This window comes from Hypanus sabinus, chromosome 16, assembly GCF_030144855.1.
Source record: "Hypanus sabinus isolate sHypSab1 chromosome 16, sHypSab1.hap1, whole genome shotgun sequence".
NCBI classification, from domain to species: Eukaryota; Metazoa; Chordata; class Chondrichthyes; order Myliobatiformes; family Dasyatidae; genus Hypanus; species Hypanus sabinus.
In genome coordinates, this window is record NC_082721.1 from 64700893 (window position 1) to 64723673 (window position 22781).

The 22781-nt window shown below is 44.5% G+C and overlaps 1 protein-coding gene across 1 annotated transcript in view; it reads left to right on the forward strand.

The window, feature by feature from the left end:
- Nucleotides 1-22781, forward strand: part of LOC132405851 (adhesion G protein-coupled receptor E1-like) — a 37336-nt gene that overhangs the window by 6862 nt on the left and 7693 nt on the right. The window contains exons 4-14 of the mRNA XM_059990846.1: nucleotides 82-213; nucleotides 2624-2703; nucleotides 4125-4211; nucleotides 7369-7543; nucleotides 9478-9597; nucleotides 10250-10437; nucleotides 11136-11312; nucleotides 14234-14428; nucleotides 16760-16995; nucleotides 18597-18663; nucleotides 20189-20280. Of these exons, the coding sequence (XP_059846829.1) occupies nucleotides 82-213; nucleotides 2624-2703; nucleotides 4125-4211; nucleotides 7369-7543; nucleotides 9478-9597; nucleotides 10250-10437; nucleotides 11136-11312; nucleotides 14234-14428; nucleotides 16760-16995; nucleotides 18597-18663; nucleotides 20189-20280 (1549 nt within the window). The remainder of the gene's footprint in view (nucleotides 1-81; nucleotides 214-2623; nucleotides 2704-4124; nucleotides 4212-7368; nucleotides 7544-9477; nucleotides 9598-10249; nucleotides 10438-11135; nucleotides 11313-14233; nucleotides 14429-16759; nucleotides 16996-18596; nucleotides 18664-20188; nucleotides 20281-22781) is intronic.

Below are 22781 nucleotides of genomic sequence, written 5' to 3' on the forward strand. Positions count from 1 at the left end.
ACCACTCACTTTTCACTGATGCTCTGACGCTCCCGTCATCTGTGCTAGTAATATTTGTACCTCTGTTCTTCTCTACAACAGATGTGGATGAATGCCAGGATAAAAATCCATGTGGAGTCAACACGACCTGTCACAACACTGCTGGGTCTTTTTACTGTGTCTGCAATGCAGGATATCACCAAAAGCAGGGAGACGCTCATCCGCCCTGTAAAGGTAAAAACCAAATGATTATTGTGAGCTGCTAGGAGCTGACAATTCAAACTGAGATGTCAGAAACACTAAACAGGTCAAGAAGAACCCAGGGGAAGAAAAGAGTTTGTGTTTCAAGCGACTTCAACTTGAAACATCAACTCCATTTCTCCTTACCCAGATCCTGGCTGACAGGGCAAGTCTTGTTGCTCTGGATTAAAAGCGCCTACAGAATCATCATGTCTCCAAAGGTCTCTGAGTGCCAATGATAGTAAAGGGGACACTTTGGGGTGTGCAGGGGATGGTGGGGGGGTGCGTCTGGGACTGGGTGAATGTGGGGTGTGAGTCTGGGTCAGTGTGGGGTGTGTAGGGGATGGTGGGGATTGAGTCTGGGTCAGTGTGGGGTGTGTAGGGGTTGGTGGAGGTGATTCTGGGTCAGTGTTGTGTGTGTAGCGGATGGTGGTAGTGGGTCTGGGTCAGTGTGGGGTGTGAGTCTGGGTCAGGGTCTGTGTGGAGTGTGTAGGGGACGGGTGTTGAGTGAGTTTGGGTCAGCGCTGGGTGTGTAGAGGACAGTGGGGAGTGAGTCTGGGTCAGTGTTGGGTGTGTAGGAGATGGTGAGGTTGCGTCTGGGGCTGGATCAGTGTAGGAGGTGGTGGGCAGTGAGGTTAGGGCTGGGTCACTTTGGGGGACTGAACTGCACAGTAGAATAGCAGCGAGTTTCATTCTGAACTCCTGACACAGGGTAAACTCAGTGTCTTTGGCTTGTGAACAATCCATAAAACCGTAAGTAGGCAATTCAGCCCACCTCATCTGCTCTATCATTTCATCATATTTGATTTATTTTATCTTTCAATACCATTCTTCTGCCTTCTCCCTGTGAGCTTTGATGCCCTTACTAATCAAGAACTTATCAATCTTCACCCCACACTGACCCGGTTATACCCAATGACTTGATGTCTACAGCTGTTATGGCAATGAAATCCACAGATTCATCACTTCCTGGCCGAAGAAATTCCTCTTTATCTCTGTTCTAAAGGAACATCCTTCTATTCTGAGGCTGTGCCCTCTGGTCCTAGAATCCCCCACCAAAGGAAACATCTTCTTCATATCCACTCTACCTAGGCCTTTCAAGCCTTTATATGAAGAATATAGGAGCAAGGGTTAAAGCATGTTCTCCACCACTCTATGGGGTCATTGCTGATCTCTACCCAAACCCCCAACCACCTTCAAATCCACCCCGCATCACCGCTTGATCCAGCAACAATAGTGTCCAAAGAACTGTCAAAGTCGTTCTTGAATTTATGCAGTCAACTGAGAAGTTCTTCAGGTCAGTTCTGGGTGGAACAGGTTAGACTGGAGACTGTGAGTGGTGGAAAGGTGAGGAGAGAGTAGATAGTAGGATTGCATAGATGGAGGAAGAGAGACAACTATTTATTTAATATATAAAAGAGATAATTAAATTAAGCCCCTTGTCAATTGGTGACGCCGAAAGACCACCATGCCAGCCTTGAGTTCCTCGGGCATTTTGTGTTCATTAAAATATTTACAGGGTTTAATGACCGTGGCGATGTCTGCAGCCTAGCCCATTATAGAAAAAGTTCATCCCTCCATTGAGCACATCTACAAAGAGCACTTCCACAAGAAAGCAGTATCCATCATCAAGGGCCCCCACCATCCTGGCCATGCCCTATTCTCACTGCTGTCATCAGGAAGGGGTAGAGGAGTCTTTGGTCCCACGCCACCAAGTTCAAGAACAGATATTACCTTCCTGAACCAGCATGGATAACTTTACTCATTTTGACACTGAAATGATTCCACAAGCTATGGAGACACTTCCAAGAATTCTACAACTCATGTTATCAGTATTATTTATTTATTGTCTATTTATTATTATTTGTTTTTGTTGTATTTAAACTATTTTTCTTCTTTTACACCTTGATTGTTTGTCAATCTTTGTGTCTAATTTTTCATCAGTTCTGTTGTATTTTTGGTCTAATGTGAATGCCCGCAAGAAAGTAAATCTCTGGGTATTATTTGGTGACATATACGTACTCTGATAATAAATTTACTTTGAACTTTGAATATATTGTCCTTCCTAAACCCACAATGAGGTCTATGCCAATACTGCCCCATTAGTGTGGCTTGTGCCAATATTACAATTGCAATGCCCATCAGGTATTGATTCCTTCGGGTGCCAGTGGATATGGGCTTGGGTGAGACATTCCCAGTCTTCATTGTGAGTCTGTAAGGTGCGTCAAGTCACGCACACAGTGCATCCAAGTCTGACACTCCACCTTGTGGGAGTGCATCATCTTGGAGTTACGGCTGAGATGCGGAGATCAGACCTTCCTTTGCCTGATTGGTGAATACTAGGTAGCAGTGGCAGAGTTGACAGATGGATGCTAAGTTCTCTACAATGTCATTTTCATTCCAGTGGATCCACGTTCCTGTCCTGTCTCTGAGGACCAGCAATCCTTAAATTGCAGCCTGGTTTATGCAGCAAGCTCACAGCAGGTATGTCCACTGAATTGGATGTTCACTCACTCCATTTCTCCAAGGCACAAACTTAACTTCCATTGGAATGTTTTCCTCACTATATGTATCACTCTCCCTGCTTCTACCCACCAGAATAAACACTTACCTCACTTCTAGGTGCTGGTGTTCATTGCATGTAAACACCTGTTGGCATCCTGATTTGTACTTGAATATTCATAGAATCACACAGGTTCTTTCTTGTCCTTGGGCACAGTCTGTGTGGAGTTTCTCTGCAACCACATGAACTTCTGCAGTTCTCTCCCACAAGTATGATATGACATGCAGGTCAATAGGTCCATTGCCCTGTGAGAGTCAAATCTGAGGTAAGTTGATGGGAATGTAGTGGGAATAGTCTAGGATTAGCATAAATGGCTATGTGAGTTTTGGCACAGACTTAATGAGCTGAAGGGCCTGTTTCTGTGCTGTCTGAATCTATGATTCATTTTGAACTTGATCAGTTTGGTCCAGACCTCTGATTGTTAAGCACAGATCTGTACCACAGTTCTACCAGACCCTATCTACTTCTTGAGGAGACTGACATCTTTTGGAGTATGCAGGCCTCGCCTTCACATGTTCTACCAAGTCTGTTGTCACCAGTACAATCCTCTTTGCGGTGTTGTGCTGGGGCAAAAGCATCAATGCGGGTGACACCAATAGGCTCAATAAACTGATTAGAAAGGCTGGCTCTGTTAGAGGAGTCAGACTGGACACACTGAAGGTGGTGGTAGAACAAAGGACCCTACAGAAAATCCTGGCAATTCTGGACAATGTTTTTCACTCTCTGCATGCTGGCCTTGGCTGAACAGAGGAGCACTTTGTAATAGACTAAAACAACTATGCTGCTCCAAAGAGCACCATATGAGGTCATTCATACACTCGGCCATTAAGCTCTATGAGTCAACCTATAGCCGGGGAAGTGCTGAGCCCCTGCTGTTAGACTGTTCGAAGTAAATTATTTTTTATTCTTTCTACTTTTCTTCTAATATTAATTTATTTGTATATCTGTGCACCTGTAATGCTACTGTGACACTAATTTTCTTTGGAATCAATAAAGTGCCTATCTATCTACCTATCTATCTATCTATCTATCTATCTGTAAATGCCAATGGAATGCATTGATATTGGAAAAGGCAAAGCATAATGCCTTATTTTAGGGAATTCCTCCCTACTTTTCCATGCTAATAGGTGTCCTTTCATTGACCTCGTGACCTCCAGTAGGAATTGCCAATGGACATGATGTTATAGTTATCACTGAAGCCAATAGATTTTAGAATTTATGTTTTCTGACAATAAAATTTTGATTTAGAAGACCTTTTTTTCAGATTGCTTGTTACTTTTGAATATTTCTGTTTGTTTGGTTGTACAAGTATATTTAACTGTTGTCTTTTTCCTCTGCCCAGTTAAACTCTGCAGAAGATGTGCTGAATTTAACTAAGTGCTACAGTGCTAAAGTATGTCAAAACTTCAGTGAGAATAAAGATGGCAAGGTAAGGAATTAGAAGCCTGACAATTTTATCCTGGGGTAAAAGTGGTGTGTTCCTGAGGTGGAGAGAGTAAAGTGGATATAGAAACAAAAAGCAAGGATGGGGCCAGGAGGATGATGACTGAGGAATAATTTCAAAGTTGGCTTCCTTGAAACAGAGGGAATTGAGGAGAGGTGGAACGAGATAGCACAGAAATGTATTTTTACCTTAACAGAAATATCAGTAACAATGAAACACCATTCACAATGGTTGAATCACCACCTGGTATGGAGGCTCCAACTCAAAGGATCGAAAAGGGCAAAGGAGGGTTATACAGACTTCCAGGTCTATTGCAAACAAAAGCTTACTCACCATCAAGGACATCTTCAATAGGTGGTGGCTCTAGAAGGCAGCATCCGTCATTGAGGATCCTCGCCTTCTGGGACATACCTTCTTCTCGTTGCTACAATCAGAGAGGAAGTACAAGAGCCTGAAGGTGCATGCACAATATTTTCTTACCCTCCACTATTAGATTTCTAAACTGACAATGAACCCATCAACACTACATCACTATTCCTCTTCTGCACTATTTAATTACAACTTACAATAATTTTTATTTCATGCACAGTACAACAAATTTCATAACGTACCCTATGTCAATGATAATAAACCTGATTCTGATTTTGATGGATAAAAATATTTAATAGAAGGATGGGAGGGGAGTTTTTCTTTCTTTCACTCATGGAGGTGATCTTGAATTCATTGTTAGGAAGAGTGGCAAAGGCAGAATATTCATTGTGTTTAACAAGTACTTGGATGCCCTGTCAATGTGATGTGATTTGCAAGACATTACAGAGTACTGAGCAAGTGGGGACAACTAACTGAAAAGTGAGGGAGAATGGAAAGTGGAGAAGGTAGGAAGGAGACAAAAAGGTCCAGGACTGGAGGACATCTGAAATATGAGCCAAGCAATTTGGAAAAACTTGTCCAACCAGATGGTGGTGAAAACTCAGAACACTCCTCAATGATCCATCAATGTTGGGTCAAAGGTGGATTCTAAACACAAGGTGGATGGATTTTGTTAACTGGAGGTAGTAACGGGATGGGGGAATTGTCACCAGATGGAGTTAGGTTACATGGGTGTTACTGAATGGCGGTATGTTCTTACAGAACTTTTCTCATGGAATCATAGGATATTCACAACTCAACAGGAAGCCATTCTGCCCATTGTATCTGTGCTGATTCAACCCAATCCCATCTCAGTGTTGGCATCGCACTTTCTAAATGTGGTGAGGGTTTCTTCATCAGCCAGCCTGATGTGCCTTGTATTTCTGCCACTCTGTAATATGGGCAGTTGAGCAGATGTACTGGAGATACAGGTGTCCTAAAGTAGACATTGAATCTAGATAGAGTTGGGTGACATCATAAGATGCTCCCACATCCTCTCAAGGCCAGTGGATTGTGACCACAGCATGCTGCTCCTGAGAACTGTAAATCATCTGGTGTTGCATTTGCTGCTGATGCTTGCATTAGCGGAAGCACCAACTTTCCAAGTACAGGCCCCAAAGAGTCACAAGGGTCTGAAGAAGTGACTAGGGCTCAGATCATCAGGGTCAAAGATCTGTAGGAGTTCAAAGTCAAGACCTGTGTTCAGTATCCAATTCTAAAGTTGGAGACCCGACGTCTGTGAGTCTGAGAATCAGATGACAAAAATCTGGCACCCTGAGCTGGTCTGTCCTGGGTTTAGAGGATTGTCTATGCATGTGAGTGAATGCTGCTCTTGTTTAGTTCTGTGGTTGTTGTCACTATATGTGTTGCTTTGCTGAGCATTGTGGCCGTGCTATGTCGGCGCCAGAATGTGTGGAGACACTTGCGGGTTAGCACTAGCACATCCTTAGATGTATTGGCTGTAAACACATCTTACTGTATGTTTCAGTATATATGTGACAAATAAACCTGAACCAGAATCCAGAGCAGTGCGGATTTAGAAATGACAGCTTTATGAGACAAAGTTCCTCACTGTTGCCAACACTGAGTCTGCACTGAGGCAGTGACCAAAGGATAAGGAAAAAGGGAAAGAGAGAGGGGAAGATTTGGAGAAAGAGTGGAAGGATGAGAAAGTCAGAATCAGAATCAGAGTTATAATCACTGAAATTTATATGCTGTGATATTTGTTGTTTTATTAAATTTTAATTAGAGATACAGCATGGAACAGGCCCGTGGGTACCAACTTGCTCATGCAGTTATATCTATATGAACAATTAACCCTAACCCTACTTTGGAGGAAACTAGAGTACCTGGAGCAATTGCACACAGTCACAGGACTAAATAACAAAATAGTGCAAAAAGGTGCTGGGCTCATGGACCATTCAGAAATATGTTCTTGCATCATTGAGTTTGGGTCTTCAGGCTCCTGTACCTCCTCCACATTGATAGTAACAAGAGCTGGGCATGTCTTCAGTGCTACCAAAGGGTTTCAGCCTGAAATGTCAACTGCACTCTTCTCCATAGATGCTGCCTGGCTTGCTGAGTTCCTCCAGCATTTTATGTGTGTTGCTCAGATTTCTAGCATCTACAGATTTTCTCTTCTTTGTGAGAGGACATGCCCTGGATGGCGAGTGATGGTCCTTAGTAATGAATATTGCCTTCTTGAGAAACCAGTTCTTAAACATCCTCAGTGGTGGGAATTTGGGCTGAGGGAGTGTTAAAGAAGGATGGAAAGAAGGAAGGGAAAGAGAAATGAGAGAAATAATGAATGTTTGTGGTGAAAGATTCAACAACTGAGGAAGAAGGAATACAAAAACCCTCATGAAGAGGAAAGCTTCAAGACAGGTCCATGTGGAACAGTAACTGCGGAGAATTCAATTTTTAAGGAAAAATAATAGAACTGCAGATGCTGGAATCTGAACCTAAAGCAGAAAATGATGGAAAAATTTAGCCAGTCAGGCATCATCTATGGAAAGATGGTTAAGGTTTTGTGTCAGTTACTCTTCCAAAGAACTGGAGGAAGAGCAAACAGAAAATGTTGGACTGATGGGGTCTGTGGAGAGGGAACCAGAATTAATGTTCTTGCTCAATGACCCTTCATTGGAAAAACATCATTTTCCATTTTTTTCCCCAGACATCCAACATCTGTTGTATTTTGCTTCTCAATTCATGAGGTGTTCCTTTTCATCTGTAGGATATAACAACATTTGTAAACAGTGTTCTTAATACTTCCCGGCTGGAGAGCATGAAGACCACTCAAAGGCTGGAGGTGGCAAAAGCCGCAGTGGACCTCTTGGAGAACATGGCAATGGCGATTGCTCTGCAACTATCCAGTTCAAAGGCAGAGACCATAGAAACAGACTCTTTTGGTAAAGTATTGGACTCTGAAAACACTGACCACTAGAGCAAAGGTCCTCAAAGCTAGTTATCGAGACTGTGAAACTGGTTCAAGTTAAGGGAAGGAAATGTGGAGATTAGTTACTCAATAATCAGCTTTGACTCTGAAAACATAGTCCTTCAGTTGATATTGAGCATCAACAGATGACTTGATTCATCATGTTGGCTCTTGTAAGAAACCCTTATTTAATATTTCCGAAGGTTAAAAATCAACCAAGCTACAGGAAATGTGGAAGAAAGAAAAATACTGGAAGTAGTCAGCAGGTCAGGCAGCATCTGTGGAAAGAGAAACAGTTAATATTTCATGTTGAAGAGGTTAACGATTTCACATTCTAATGCTTCTGCCTGACCTGCTGAATTTACCAACATTTTCTGCTTTTATTTCTGATTTCATGAGGTTGCTTTGGAAGGCTGTGCTGAAACATGCCACATCACTTATGGTGAGAGTCAGTTCTCATGTTTTGCACCTGTTACGACATCCTCCCAGGAAATCTGATAAAGAGATCGCTGTCAGCCGAGGTTGCTGTTTCCCAGAACTCTGCAGAAATGATTGATGAAAGAGGCTATTGCTTGCCTGAATGTAGCCTAATTCTCTCTGTTTTCACCCTTGCTGCTGTCTGTTGAGCACAGCATCTAGACTTCCGTCCAGTGCAGCACTGAGGGGGTGCTGCATTGTCAGAGGTGCTATATTTTGCATGGGACATTCTGTCATTTGCCATGTGGGTGGGAATACAAGAGACTATATCATGGAAGACCAGGAGAATTATACTGAGCATCCCAACAGCATGTGTCCCCCAAAACTCCCCCACATTATACAATGATTTATTGAACTTCTTTGTTACCTCACTGGTCTGAAAATTTTCTGCTCCAAGGCTTCCAGTAGAACTGTAGCATTACAGAAACATTGTTGTGCAGAAGGCTATTTTGCTCATTGAACCCATGCTAGATCTCTACAGGGATATTACAGTCTGGTCATCCCCTATTTCTTGATTGCCCTATAATTATTTTCTCATCAACACCATGTATTTTCCCATTTGAAAACTTGGGATGAAACTCTTCCACTTCCTGTCCAAGCAGTGAGTTCCATGACCCCTCTCTGTGTGGAAATCGTTTCCCTCCTGACACCACTGGTTCAACAATAGTCACCTTTAAACCTCTGTTTATTGGTTCTCCACCCTTCTTCAATGAAAGAGCTTTCTCTTCATTAACTCTACCCAAACCATTGTTAATCTTGATGATCTTTTTTCAAATTATCTCTCAAACTTCAATGCTGCAGAAGAACAATTTCACGTTCTCTGGTCTGTCCATGGAACTGATGTTCTTCATCGACTGCATCTTCCTGTTCTATCTACTCTGCACTCCCCCAAGCATGTTAACTGAACACAAAGTAGCTCAATCATCTTTTATAGAAGTTCCACCAAAAATAACATCTGGAAGGCTATTCTAAAGTTGAGAAATAGACTGAAGCCGTGAAAAGCCAGTGTAGGTTCTATGCTTGTGATATGGGAGCTGGAATCCTCACTATCTCTGGTAAAGAGGCAAGATCACTGTCTGTATCACGGCTAACAAGTACTGGTAAGCTATTAGATCTGGAGAACTAACACATTGAGTCAGAATCATCCTTTTACCTACTTTTGATCAGAGCCACCAGACAGTGAAGAATGGGTATTTATTTTTTCTCTCAGTTCTGTGGGTGCTGAGATTGATTATCTTGTCTGGCTACGTTAATCTAATTCAACCTGAGAAAGCTCTGTCACAAGTTATATCCATCAGATGGAATTCTCAGGAAGCCTGCAAAAGACTTCACAGAGAAGTGTTGTTCAAAGAATTATCAGCAGTAGTAGGGAGCAAAGAGAACTTCCACTTTGCTACTGAATGCTTCAGATTACTTTACCTTTTCTCATAGTTCTTAAGATCCAGGTGCCTGGAGAAAAACAAATGAGCACGGACCCATCAGTGAAATTAGAAGCGAAGAATAATTCCTTGGAGATTTACTGGAGAACGATTGCTGGAGAAAATTACACTGGTAAGTTTCCTGACCCTTTCTGATTCCTGTGTACACTGCAGAACAGCGAGTTTAGCCAGAAACTTACAGACATACCACAGGGGATTTTCTACCTTGCCCAAGTTCTTGCCTGTTGGACCATTTTTCTGGTCGTACCAGTCTGTATTTCTCTCCATCAGAATATGTTGCTGTGTTTGGTCTTATTATGTAATTCACAGAGAAGGCAATTCAGTCTTGAGTAGAAGCCAAATGTAATTCAGAATGAGTAGAGTCTGGCTATGTGAATTCAATCTCAAGGTCCATCTTCCGCTATCAAATTTAGTCAGCTCTGTAATAATCTGAGAGCCCTGTGTATGTGACTTGCGGATTTCAAAGTGACTGAAATTTGCTAAATTCAGAATATCTCTTTTCCATCTTCTGTCAGGAATGAGATAGACTGCCCCTTTCCTGGAAGGGTACACCTCCATCAATGAAAATTAAATTGACACCATTCATGACAAAGCATCCACTTGATGATCTCCTAGTTGATTTCTATTTAGAGCTGATTTTAACACTTAAAGGCTTACAACAAATGACTGGAATGGGTGGGTTTTATGGAGACCTGACTTTATGTCCAGTTACTGGAGTGTTTCAGGTATGGTTCACCAAAGGCTGATCTGTTTTATCTCCACAGAGTTTCAGGCCGTTTCCTTAATTGTATTCAATGACCTGGAATCCCTGCTGAACCAAGAGATTAAAGGCGGCCGTCCATCTCAGAACAATGTGTCATTAAACTCCAAGGTGATATCTGCCACCATCAGCAACAAAGTTGCCAGCTCTAATCTAACGGAAAAGTTCAATTTGACTCTGAAACTCAACCAGGTTTGTCCATACAATCTGTGATATTGCCCAGATGAAAATTAACTTCCCGTTAAAATGCAAAATGGGAAGTTGAGCAGGTACTGAGCTTGGCTGTGTACCATTTCTAAGGAATCTGGTTTGAGCCGTTTCATGTCAGTTTTTGGTGGCTCCTGCAGTCACCATTATTCAGGGAGAGTACACAGGGTCTGAGAGAGGAACTGGTAATGGTAGAATGTTTAAAGACTGATATTGAGACACATCAGAATCCCTTGCCACCATTTCTCAGGTCGTTGTGTAGCTGTGGTTTCACAGAAAGGAAGATCCACTTCACTGTGGTGTTGGAATTATTACTCATTACCTGACAAGTTTTATGGGATATTGTAGAAAAAGCTTCATTCTCCATTTAGCTTGACTACACCTCCCAAAGCATGTTTCATAGGGTAATGAAAAGGGAGCTTCACTGTTTTTAATCAGTGTCTCCTGTCCTGGGCTTTTTGATGGGATAGTATCGTGTGATTGGTTGAAATGTTATTCCCTCTGTTGTGTTAAATGTGATTCTGTGATTCATTTCCTACCGACAGAGATAATTCAGTTTGTGTATCTATGGGATTGCGACATTCCTAATGATTTCTGCATTTGTACTGCCTGGGGATGTGTAAATGTAAATTATGTTATTAAAAGGCTTTCCATGAAGGCTAAAATCATTTGTTCTTATCTAGAAACATGAAAAGGAAGACAGCAAAGAGCCAAAATGTGTCTATTGGAATAATACAGAAGGGAATAATTACTGGTCATTTGATGGTTGTGAACTGATCGATTCCAATGAGACCCATGTAACCTGCCAATGTAACCATCTGACAAGCTTTGCTGTTTTAATGTCGCCAGTTAAAATGCCGGTAAGAAATAATTCAGCAGGAAAATCTGAAACAGAAACAGACCGTTCAGCCCACATTGTCCTTGCTGACCATCAAGAGTCATCTATATTAAGCAACACACACAAAATTTTGGAGGTGCTCAGCAGGCCAGGCAGCATCTATGGAAAAAAAGTAAACAATCAGCTTTTCGGGCCGAGACCCTTCATTGGAACTGGAGAAAAATGATGAGACAATGAGAAGTCAAAGTAAGAAGGTGGGGAAGGGGAGGAAGACATACAAGGTGGTAGGAGATAGGTGAAACTGGGAAAGAGGGTGGATGAAGTAAAAGGCTAGGAAGTCGTTTGGTGAAAAAGGGCTAGAGAAGGGGTATCTAATAGGAGAGGACAAAAGGCCATGGAAGAAAGGGAAAGGGTACGAACAGCAGAGGGAGGTGATGGGCAGGTAAGGAGATAAGGTGAGAGAGGGAAATGGGAATGGGCATTAGTGAAAGAGAGGGAGTCAATTACCAGAAATTCGAGAAATTGAACTCATCTTATCAGGTTGGAGGCTACCCAGACAGAATATAAGGTGTTATTCCTCCAACCTCATCACGGCAGTAGTGACATGTTAGAATGGGAATGGGAAGTAGTGACCACTGGAAGATCCTGGCAGTTGGAGCGTAGGTACTTGGTGAAGCGGTCTCCCAATCTATGTTGTGTCTCACTGATACACAGGAGGCCACAGTGGGAGTAACAGATACAGTAGATGACCACAAGAGACTGACAGGAGAAGTGTCGCCTCACCTGGAAGGCGTGTTTAGGGCCCAGAATGGTAGCGAGGGAGGAGGTTTAGGGGCTGGTGTGACACTTGCTCCGCTTGCAAGGGTAAGTATCAGGAGTGAGATCAGTGGGGAGGGATGAGTGGACAAGGGATTTGCGTGGGGAGCGATCCCTGCGGAAAGCAGAAAGTGGGTGGGGGAGAAAGATGTGCTTGGTGGTGGGATCCTGTTGGAAATGGTGGAAATTATGGAGAATTATGTGCAGGATGCAGAGGTTGGTGGGGTTGCAGGATGGGTCCATAGAAACCCTATCGCTGGTAGGGTGGCGGAAGGATGGGGTAAGAGCAGAAGTGTGTGAAATGGAAGAGATGCAGTTGAGGGCAGTATTGACGGTAGGGATAAGGGAAGCTCCTTTCTTTGAAGAGGGTGGATATCTCCTTAGTTCAAGAATTAAAGCCTTGTTCTGAGAGCAGATGCAGCAGAGATAGAGGAATTGAGAGAAGAGGGTGACAGTTTTTACAAGTAGCAGAAAAGGAAGGGGTATAGTCCAGGTATCTGTGAGAATCAGTGGGTTTATAAAAGATATCAGTAGATAAGGTATCTCCAGAGATAGAGAAAGAGAATTCGAGAAAGGGGAGGGAGGTGTCAGAAATAGAATAGGGTGGAAGTTAGAGGCAAAATTGATGAAGTCGACGAGCTCTGTATGGATGCAGGAAGCAGCACCGATGCAGTCATTGATGTAGCACAGGAAAAGTTGGGAGTGATACTAGTGTAGGCTTGGAACATAAACTGTTCCATGTAGCCAGTAAAAATGCTGGGTCCTGTGCAAGTGCCCGTGGCTACACCTTCTATTTGAAGGAAGTAGGAGGAGCTGAAGGAGAAATTATTAAGAGTGAGGACCAATTCTGCCACACGGAGGAGAGTAGCGGTGGAGGGCAATTGATTGAGTCTGGTGCCAGATAGCAATAGAGAGCTTTGGAGATGGAGGTATATAGGGACTGGACATCCATAGTGAAAACAAGATGATCAGCCAGGGAACTGGAAATCATTGAAAAGATCAAGAGCGTATGAACTGTCATAGATATAGGATATCCCCAGAGTTGATCATGTCGGTGATAGTGCAGAAGACAGTGGCCTGGTGCTCCTTAGTGGGCTCCTGTTCAAGAAGTAGATAAGAGGAGGTGTCTGAGATTTGACCCTTAGCCTCAGCAAAGTAAAGGTCAGTCTGCCACATTGACGTATACTAAACCTTGTTCTGTTGCTTTCTATATGTTGGTGATACAAATCCTCCTCCAGATATAGCTGAAATATGGTGATGCACCTGCCACTACCACCCCCTCAAGGCCTTTCCCTCAATCTATTCCGCCTGCTTTTAGACTCTTCTGCTATGGTGCAATCTTTCTCAGTCACTATTCCTTCTATGCTACTTTTAATTTTGTGAAGCTCAGCCTCCTTGGCTCCAACAAAAACTAAACAATGTTGCTGTACAAGTTGGGAATGTGGTGAAGAAGGTATTTGGTGTGTTGGACCTTGCTAGTCCAGAGATAGTTTCCACCTTCAGGAGTACGTTGACTTGTTCCTCTTTATTAGTTTATTAGTTGTGCCAAGGATATAGTACGGTATCAGATGTGGGCAACACGGTAGCGTAGTGGTGAGCAAAATCACTTTATAGCACCAGTGACCACCAGCCCTGGGTTTGATCCTCATCACTGCCCGTAAGGATTTTGTACATTCTCCCCCATGAGTTTGGTTTCTTCCCAATATTCCAGTTTCTTTCCATATTCCGAAGACATATAGTTTGGGCTGAAGTTAGTGAGTTATGGGCATGCTATATTGGTGCCAATCCTTGGACTGTGCTGGTTATTGATGGAAATCAATGCATTGCTCTATATGTTTCGATGTACATGTGACAAATAAAGCCAATCTTACTTTAAGTTTAGAGAGTAAGGGCTCAGTATCAGAGATCCCAGATTGTCAGGAACTACTGAGAAGTGTTGGAGGGGTGTATTGATGGGTTGGATAAAGAGAAGATGGAGGAGCAATGTGTGGAACAGAATCACTGACACAGGACTGTAGGGGCTGGACATCCCATGAGTGTGAACTTGCAGTAACTCTGTCTAATGCTGTCCCTGGAGATGCTATCACAGCCGATTCCTGATCATGGTTCCCCACTTTATGCTTGCAGCCTGATGACTGGCACTTGGAGGTGATCACCTACATCGGCCTCATCATTTCCCTTTTCTGCCTCGCTGCCTCCATCGCCATATTTGTCAACTGCAAATCCATCCAGAATGCTAACACCAATCTCCACAAGCACCTGAGTATCACCCTCTTCCTGGCACAGTTCATCTTTCTGATCGGAATACAGATTAAAAAGCAGGTAAGAAATCCAAATTACCACCTCTAATTCTCAGATGTCTTCTGAATGTGCAGTTAGTCAAATTCTGCAGAAAAGCCAGACTTAACGTGGGAGTGATGGGATCTCAGCCCCTGCTCTCCCATCACTCTCCTCTGGTGTCCTCTCCTTCCATTGACCCATCATGACCAGCGTGCCATCCCTTTAATCAGATCCTCATTGCAATGGCGGCCAAAGCCTCCGAGCATTGGAGACCCACCCCTTCCCCAAGGTCTTGTCACCACAGAACATTGCCCTTTCCCTCCCTTTGCCCTCCTGCCCAATGATCTCACGGGACACTCCAAACCTCCCCATTCACATTCACCCTGGGGTGCAGTGGATTAACCGCGTCACTGAGTTTCCCGGTCACTGGAGAATGAGTGACATCAGCACACTTTGCAGATCTGGAGCTGCAACAAGGTACTTTGTAAAAAGTACCAAAGTTGTTCTAAGTTTATGGACTCACAAGAGTTTGTAAACACTGGAAACCTAGAGCAAATCACAAAGGAACTGGAGGAACAGAGGAGGTCAGGCAATGTGAAACGTCTAACGTCCGTGTCCCTTCATAAAGGCGTACTGACCCTCTGACTTCCTTCATCTCTTCTGTCTACTATTCTACATTTATGACTAAATTTCTGCTCATTAATAAGTTACTGTCACTGTTTACCACCAATGTATCCTTTATACGTTTGTGCATTATTTTTTCCATTGTATATGCATATGTTTGCGTACTTATTTGCTTCTGATTGTCTGTTATGTTTCTGTCTGTGTTTCTGTTTCTATTCTAGGACAAAATATCTTGTTCCATTTGCTGAAACAATATATTTTGTAAAGGTTACCCATGACAGTCTATTTTTATGTCTGTATCTGTGTTTAATTGTGAGTTATTATATGTGTATATCTTCACTGTGTTTCCTAATAAGTTTAGGCATTATTGCCTCCACTCCGTGGGTGTGCGTATTTGTGCATGTGTGCACATGTTTGTGTGTGTGCGTGCGTGTGTGTGTGTGTGGATGTCTGTGTATGTGTCTGTGTGTGTGCATATGCGTGCATATGTGCATGTGAGTGTGTGTGTGTATATGCACATGCATGGATCTGTATATTTATTTGTTTCTGTCTCTCTACACCAGTGTCTCTGTTGTGTTTCTCTCTGTGTTCCAGTTCCACTGTCAGTCTGTTTCTCATGCCATGTGTTTTTCTTTGTGTCTATGTGTTATGGTCCAGTCCGGAGCCCACGTTCCGGTTCTTGATCCGGTCCGTGGTCTCCGGGTCTTGTAGCCGTCCCTCCTTTCACCCTTGAGCCCAATTAGTCACACCTGTGGATCAACGTGGCTTGCTTGGACTCGAGGAGGCGCATCTGATGCCCATCGGCTTGGGGTGTATATAGGGGCTCTGGGACTGAGTAGAGTTGGGGGGGTAGTCCTGCTCCTCTGGTTGCCCTGGCTTGGAGTTCCCCTCGTTAAAGACGAGTTCTTCGAGTAAGTCTGGCAGTCACCCTGGACCTAGTTCCCTTCCTATCCCTTGCCTCCGTCAGGCAAGCCTGGCTGGATTGCCGTTGCCCGGCGGGGAACTCTGCCCCTTTCCATCCCTTGCTGCTGATGGGTTGTGCCCTGCATCCTACCCAGGTGCCCGGTGACCTGCTCAGGCCCCTGTGTTCCTCCCTGGGAGGTCCGGGCCCTGCCTGGGAGTTATACGGTCCACCCAGAGGTCTCTGCCCCTACCTATCCCTCGCTGCCAATGGGTTGTGCCCCGCAACCTACCCAGGTGCCTGGCGACCTGCTCAGGTCCCGGTGTTCCTGCCTGGGAGTTATACGGCTTGCCCAGAGGTCTCTGCCCCTACCTATCTCTCATTGTCGACGGGTTGTGCCCTGCTACCTACCCAGGTGTCCCGTGACCTGGCCAGGCCCCTGTGTTCCTGCCTGGGAGGTCCGGGCCCTGCCCAGGAGTTATGTGGCCCACCCAGTGAACTCCAGGATCCTGCCTTGACTGAACTCTAAGACTCTCCCAGAACCTCAGAATCACCTTGAACGTCACATCCTTCACGCACACCACGGTCACCACATCTTGTCTATCATTTAGTTGTTGCTGTCCTGCCCCTAGTACTTCAGTGCCTGCATCCTGCACTTGGGTCCAGCCTCCTGTCCCCTTATGACACTGTGTGAATGTCTTTATCTGTGGTTATCTCTCTCTGTTTCTTTCCACTTGTCTATAACTATCTGTGTGTCTCTGCATGTTCCTGCCTGCGTCCCTGTCTCTGCCTGCCCTCTGCTTTTGCCCCAAGCTGCTCACTATCCACTGTGTTGCCTCTTTCTTTAGGTTGTGTGCGCCCTGATTGCCGGGTGTCTGCATTACCTCTTCCTTGCCGTCTTCGTCTGGATGTTCCTGGACAGTTTGCAGCTTTTCATCATGTCCAGACACCTGACAGTCACCAATTACACTCGCAGACATATCATCAGACGAAGATACCTGTACGTTTCTGCTTATGCTGTTCCTGCTGTGATCGTCATTATCTCAGCAGCAATAAACCCTGGAGGCTATGGAACAAGGAGGCAGTAAGTATAAATTATAAGGAAATGTGATAGAGTGATGCAACCGACTATGATGCAGAAAGAGGCCATTCAGTCCATCTGGTCCATGCTGGCTTTGTGCGGATTTAGCTCATCAGTTCTATTGCCCCTCTCCCTCTACCGCTGCATCATAACCTCCCATACATGCCCATCCACTCCCCTTTGATGCTTTCTCCACCCACCCACAACAAGGGGTAAGTTACTGACAATAACACACTGTTGGGATATGGGATCAAACCGGTGCTCTCGGAGAAATCCTGACATGGTGATGGAGAGAACATGCAAACTCCACTCGGACAACAACCGAGGTCAGGATTGTCCCGGGTCCTGGCGGCAGCAACTCAACTGGCAGCACCATTGCCCTCACACAAGAAGTGAGCTGAGTCCTGTACCGGCTCTGAGAACAAACCATTCCAGTTGTCTGACACCCTTCCCCATCACATTTGCAATTCCACCCCAGCACTACCCATAATGGGTCTGTGTGTACCCTCTCTCTGTGCAGCACAGTCCAGCTGAGCACAAGTCAATGCTTGAAGTTTTCTGCCAATCCCCCAAGGGATTGTTTATCTCGAGGCCTAGGGAAACAGTTTCTCATTTATTCTATTCTAACCTTGATAATATTTAATTAAACCTTCCCCAAATGGTCTTTGTGTGAGGAGGTGTGAGAAGCAAGGAGAAAGAAAAAGATTCACAAGTGTTTTAGGGGGCATAACACTCCTGGGGATTGGGGAGGGTTTGACTTCACCCGCTGACAGATCCTGACTGGACTGATCTCAGCTGCCATACAATGAGAAGTCGGAGATGGTCTGTGTGGGCCGCAGGCAAATCCTAGGAAGGCATGGAGGCAACAGGAGGAGACCACTTGTCCCCTCAAAGTATCTACCATGTCCCTAGTCTGGGTCCACAGCTCTGTACACCCTGACCCTTCAAGTGTCCACCCACCTCGGCAATTTGTTGACCTCTGATCAAAGGGGAGAGATTGCTTTTAGATCTCAGCATCACAGAGTGATGCAAAAGAGATGTTGGCAGGTCAGCTAATGGCCACCTTAACTTCCCTCAACTTCTGCTAGCATTGACCATAATGAAAGATGCATTCCAGGCTTCGGTCAAAACACTAGCCACCTGATGCCGTCAGTGCCAGTCTGAGCATGTGGGACTGGGAGGGAGAGCGCAGTGGTACCCTTTCTCATCTCTCTCGACTCTGTCCTGTGCTAAGTGACTTCACCCTCCCAGTTTTACGACAGAAGTCCAACTCTGGTGACCGAGTTCTAGTTCCAGTGCAGAGTTGAGGAGGAGCCACACTGTCACTAATATTGTCATTGGAGGGGATAGCAGAGCAAGACCCGTCTATCATCTCAATGGACAGCACTGATCCCAACAAACTATTTTGGAGAAGAGCAAGGGCCATTCCCCTTCACACTGAGGCCCCGTGGACAATACCATTGATGGTCAACTCCATAGTGCTTTTATGGGATCTTGCCGTGCAGAGATTGGCTGCTGCTTCCTGCACTGTAGATCGGCTGACATTCTCAATGTAATTCACAAACTGACTGCCACCCGGTGACGAAACTCTTCCATCTTCACAGCTGTTGGCTGAAGCACGAGTCGGGGTTTAACTGGAGTTTCCAGGGCCCGGTCTGTTTCGTGATTCTGGTAAGCATCCTGTTTCTCTCTGCACACCAGCCATTCCAGACCAGGGTTCCCTCTTGTTGTGTGCTTCATTTTCAGGCCCCTGTGTGAGTCCACATGGAGTGTCTCTATGCCCAGGGTTCACAGACACCAGATATCACTGTGCACTAGAGTCTCTTGGTGCCCAGGGTTGAGAAGGATGAGCCTCGGGGTGCACTGAAGCTCAGTGCAGACACTGCAAAAGCTCAGTGGGGAAGGACCACAGTCAAGGATGGTGCCTCTGCTGTGGGTCATGCCAATGCATCTGGACCCTATGGAAAATCCAGTCTGTGTGTCCAGTGTAGCAACCCCTCACAAATCACTCATGGACTGTGAGAAGCATCGTGTCCTCTCAATATTGATGTGTCTGACACTCAGCGTGGTCAGCACATTTTATAACTGAAGAAATATCAGTGAACCTGGCCCTCGGCAGGGTGTGTGTGTGTGTGTGTGTGTGTGTGTGTGTGTGTGTGTGTGTGTGTGTGTGTGTGTGTGTGTGTGTGTGTGTGTGTGTGTGTGTGTGTGTGTGTGTGTGTGTGTGTGTGTGTGTGTGTGTGTGTGTGTGTGTGTGTGACCTAGGCATGGAATTCTGGCATAGAGTCCCCAGATCACAGATGCTACTGACTTATCGTGTTGGTGAAGTGTAAACAATTCCCATTTCATTCCTGTCCTGGGTTTCCGAGTCATGCCAATGCATCTGGACCCTGTGGAAAATCCAGTCTGCCTCAGTTAGAGCGAAATAATAATAGAATAAGTTTGGATTTTCCAAAATATATGAATGGATAAAGATTGGATAAAGTTGGATAAAGAATGGATAAAGTTGGGGGATGGGGTAAACATGGGGAATGAGCATAATTTTACTCAAGTGTCATGGGGAAACTAATGTGTGGTGAAGAGAAATTGTGAGTGGCAACAAGAGATGAGGTAAGTGGGAAGAGAAACTTTAGTGTAGAATTTGGAGGATCCATTCTGCCTTCCCCATGAATCTTGTCTCCCTCCCCGTCCTTCCTCCCACTCGCTCTCCCTTTGTCTTTCTCTCTCTCACTTTCTTCTTCCCCTCTCCTTCTCCCTCTCTCCCTCCCACTCCCTCTCTCTCCCTCTTCCTTTCTCTTCCTCTCTCACTCTCCCTTTCTCTCCCTCACCCTCAATCTCTCACTCTCTCCCCCTCTCTCTCCCTCCCTTTCTGTCTCTCTCTCTCCCAATATCTCCTTCTCTCCCTCTCTCTCTCTCCCTCTCCCTCTCTCCCTCACTCTCTACATCTCTCTCCCTCTCGCTTCCTCTCTATTGGCCTCACTCACCCTCTCTCTGTCTCTATCTCTCTTCACTTTCCACTCCATATCTATCTCCCTCGCATTCTCCCTCCCTCCTTCTCTACCTCTCCCTCTGCTTCTCTCTGTCTCTCTCTGTTCCTCTCTTTGCTCTCTCTCCCTCTCTCTTCCCCCTCCACTTCTCCCTGTCTCTCCCTCTTTCATCTCTCTCTCTGTCACTCTCTCCATCTCTCTCTTTTCAGGTCAACTCATCCCTATTAATTTGGACTCTCTACTTACTGAGACGCCATTTTGATTCACGCAACAAGGAGGTGTCGAAGCTCAAAGAAACCAAGTAAGTGACTTGATGAGGTTGTTAAGATGATGAGAGACATACCTGTAGGTAGCGTGGACGGCCAGCTCCTTTTTCCTAGTGCAGCAATCGCTAACATGAGAGGACATAACTTTGAGGTGACTGGAGTAAAATATAGGGGGATTTCAGAGGTAGGTTTTTTTTTAGCACAGATAGTAAGTGCCTGGAATACATTACAGGGTTTGGTGGTAAAGGCAGATGCAATAAGGACATTTACAGTAAGAGACTCTTATGAGTCATGGATGAAAAAAAATGGAGGACTCTGTTGGAGGGAAAGTTTAACTTACAGTATTCTTGGAGTCAGTTAAAAGGTCAGCACAACAATGTGGGCAGAAGGGCCGGACTGTGCTGTGCTGTTCTCTGATCTATGTTTTAAGAGTCCAACACCATCCAACCTCTCTGGTCCTTCACATGGGGCACAGTTCTTTCCCAGAAGGTGCTGTTGTTCATGACCTGGCAGAACGCAGAGACACTCTGACTTTCAGCCCATGGTGCTTGACCCATGTGGGAATGTGCCAATTCTGCCAAGTATATCTGATACTCCAGGGTAAATATATGCACTTGCATCAACAACCTCACTTTATACACATCACTCTAGATAGTAGCCAAGATGGGGGATTGAGATTGCAAAGGGAACTGAAAGAGGCATGTAATAAGGGCAATGTCACAATTGTAATGGGGGACTTCAATACGTAAGGGGATTGGGAAAATCAGGTTGATGTTGGATCGTAAGTGATGGAGTTTGTTGAATGCCTATAAGATGGCTTTTAAGAGCAGCTTGTGCTTGAGCCTACTTGGGGAAAGGTGTCATGTAATAATCCAGATCTTATTAAGGAGTTTCACATAAAGAAATGCTTAGGAGGCAGTGATCATACTATGATTGAATTCATTCTGCAATTTAAGAGGGAGCAGTATAATTTACATGTATCTGTATCACAGTGGAATACAGGGAATTATAGAGGCATGAGAGAGAAGCTTCCCTGTTGGATTGAAGGAGGATACTGGCAGGAATGATGGCAGAGCAGAGATGGCTGAAGTTTCTGGGAACAGGTGCAGAATAGATATATCCCACAGAGGAAAAACCCAAATGGCAGAGTAGGCAACCGTGGCTGTCTGACAGAGGAGGTTAAAGACTGCATAAAAGACAAGGAAAGGGCATATAAGGTAGCAAAAGTGAGTGGAAAGCTTTTTAATTGGAAGTGATTGGGAAGCTTTCAAAATCCAACAAAAGGAAACTTAAAAAAAACTATAAGAAGGGAAAAGATGAAATATGAGGGCAAACTAGTCAATAACATAAAGCAGGACACCAACAGTTTTTTCAGTTAGTTAAAGAGTAAAAGGGAGGTGTGAGTTGATATTTCACAGCTGGAAAATGATGCTGGTGAGATAGTAATGGGGGATAAAGAAATAGCAGATGAACTTAATAGGTATTTTGCATTTATCTTCACTTTGGAAGACACTAGTGAAGACAAAAGATGACCATGAGTGTCATGGAGCAGAAGTGAGTGCCATTGCTATTACAAAGGAAAAAGTGCTAGGCAAACTCAAAGGTCTTAAGGTGGATAAGTCACCTGGGCCAGATGGATTACATGCCAGAGACCTAAGAGAGGTTACTGAAGAGATAACAGACATCATGAAACTTCAAGAATCATTTGATTCTGGCATGATCCTGGAGGACAGGAAGACTGCCAATGTCACACCAGTCTTTAAGAAGGGAGGAAGGCAAAATAATAGGCCAGTTAGCATAGCCTCAGTGGTTAGGAAAGCTTTAGAGTCTATTATTCAGGATGAGGAGGTACTTGGAGACTAATGATAAAAGAGTTTAAAGTCAGCATGGTTTCTCCCAAGGGAGATCTTGCCTGACAAATATGTTAGAATTCTTCGAGGAAGTAACAAGCAGGATAGACAAAGGAGAGGGAGTGGATGTCAATTACTTGGATTTTTAGAAGGTGTTTGATATAGTGTCACATGAGGCTGCTTAACAAGATAAAATCCTATGGTGTTACAGGAAAGATACTGGAAAGATCTTTCCAGTATCAGTACCAGGAAAGATACTGGTATGGATAGCAAAATGGCTGACAGGCAGCAGGCAACGAGTGAGAATAAAAGGGGCCTTTGCTGGTTGCTGCCAGTGACTAGTGCTGTTCCTCAGGGGTCAGCATTGGGACTGCTACCCTTCACATTGTTTGTCAATGAGCTAGATAATGGAATTGATGGGTTTGTGGCAAAGTTAGGTGAAGATAGGTGGAGGGGTAGGTAGTGCTGAGGAAGCAATGCGATTGTGGTAGGACAGACAAATTGGAAGAATGGGCAAAAAATGGTAGATGGAATACAGTGTTGGGAAATGTATGTTGGTAAAAGGAACAATAGTGTGGACTATTATCTAAATTGGGAGAACTTTCAAACATCAGAGGTACAGAGGGACTTAGGAGTCCTTGTGCAAGAATCCCAGAAGGTTAATTTGCAGTTTGAGTCTGTGGTGA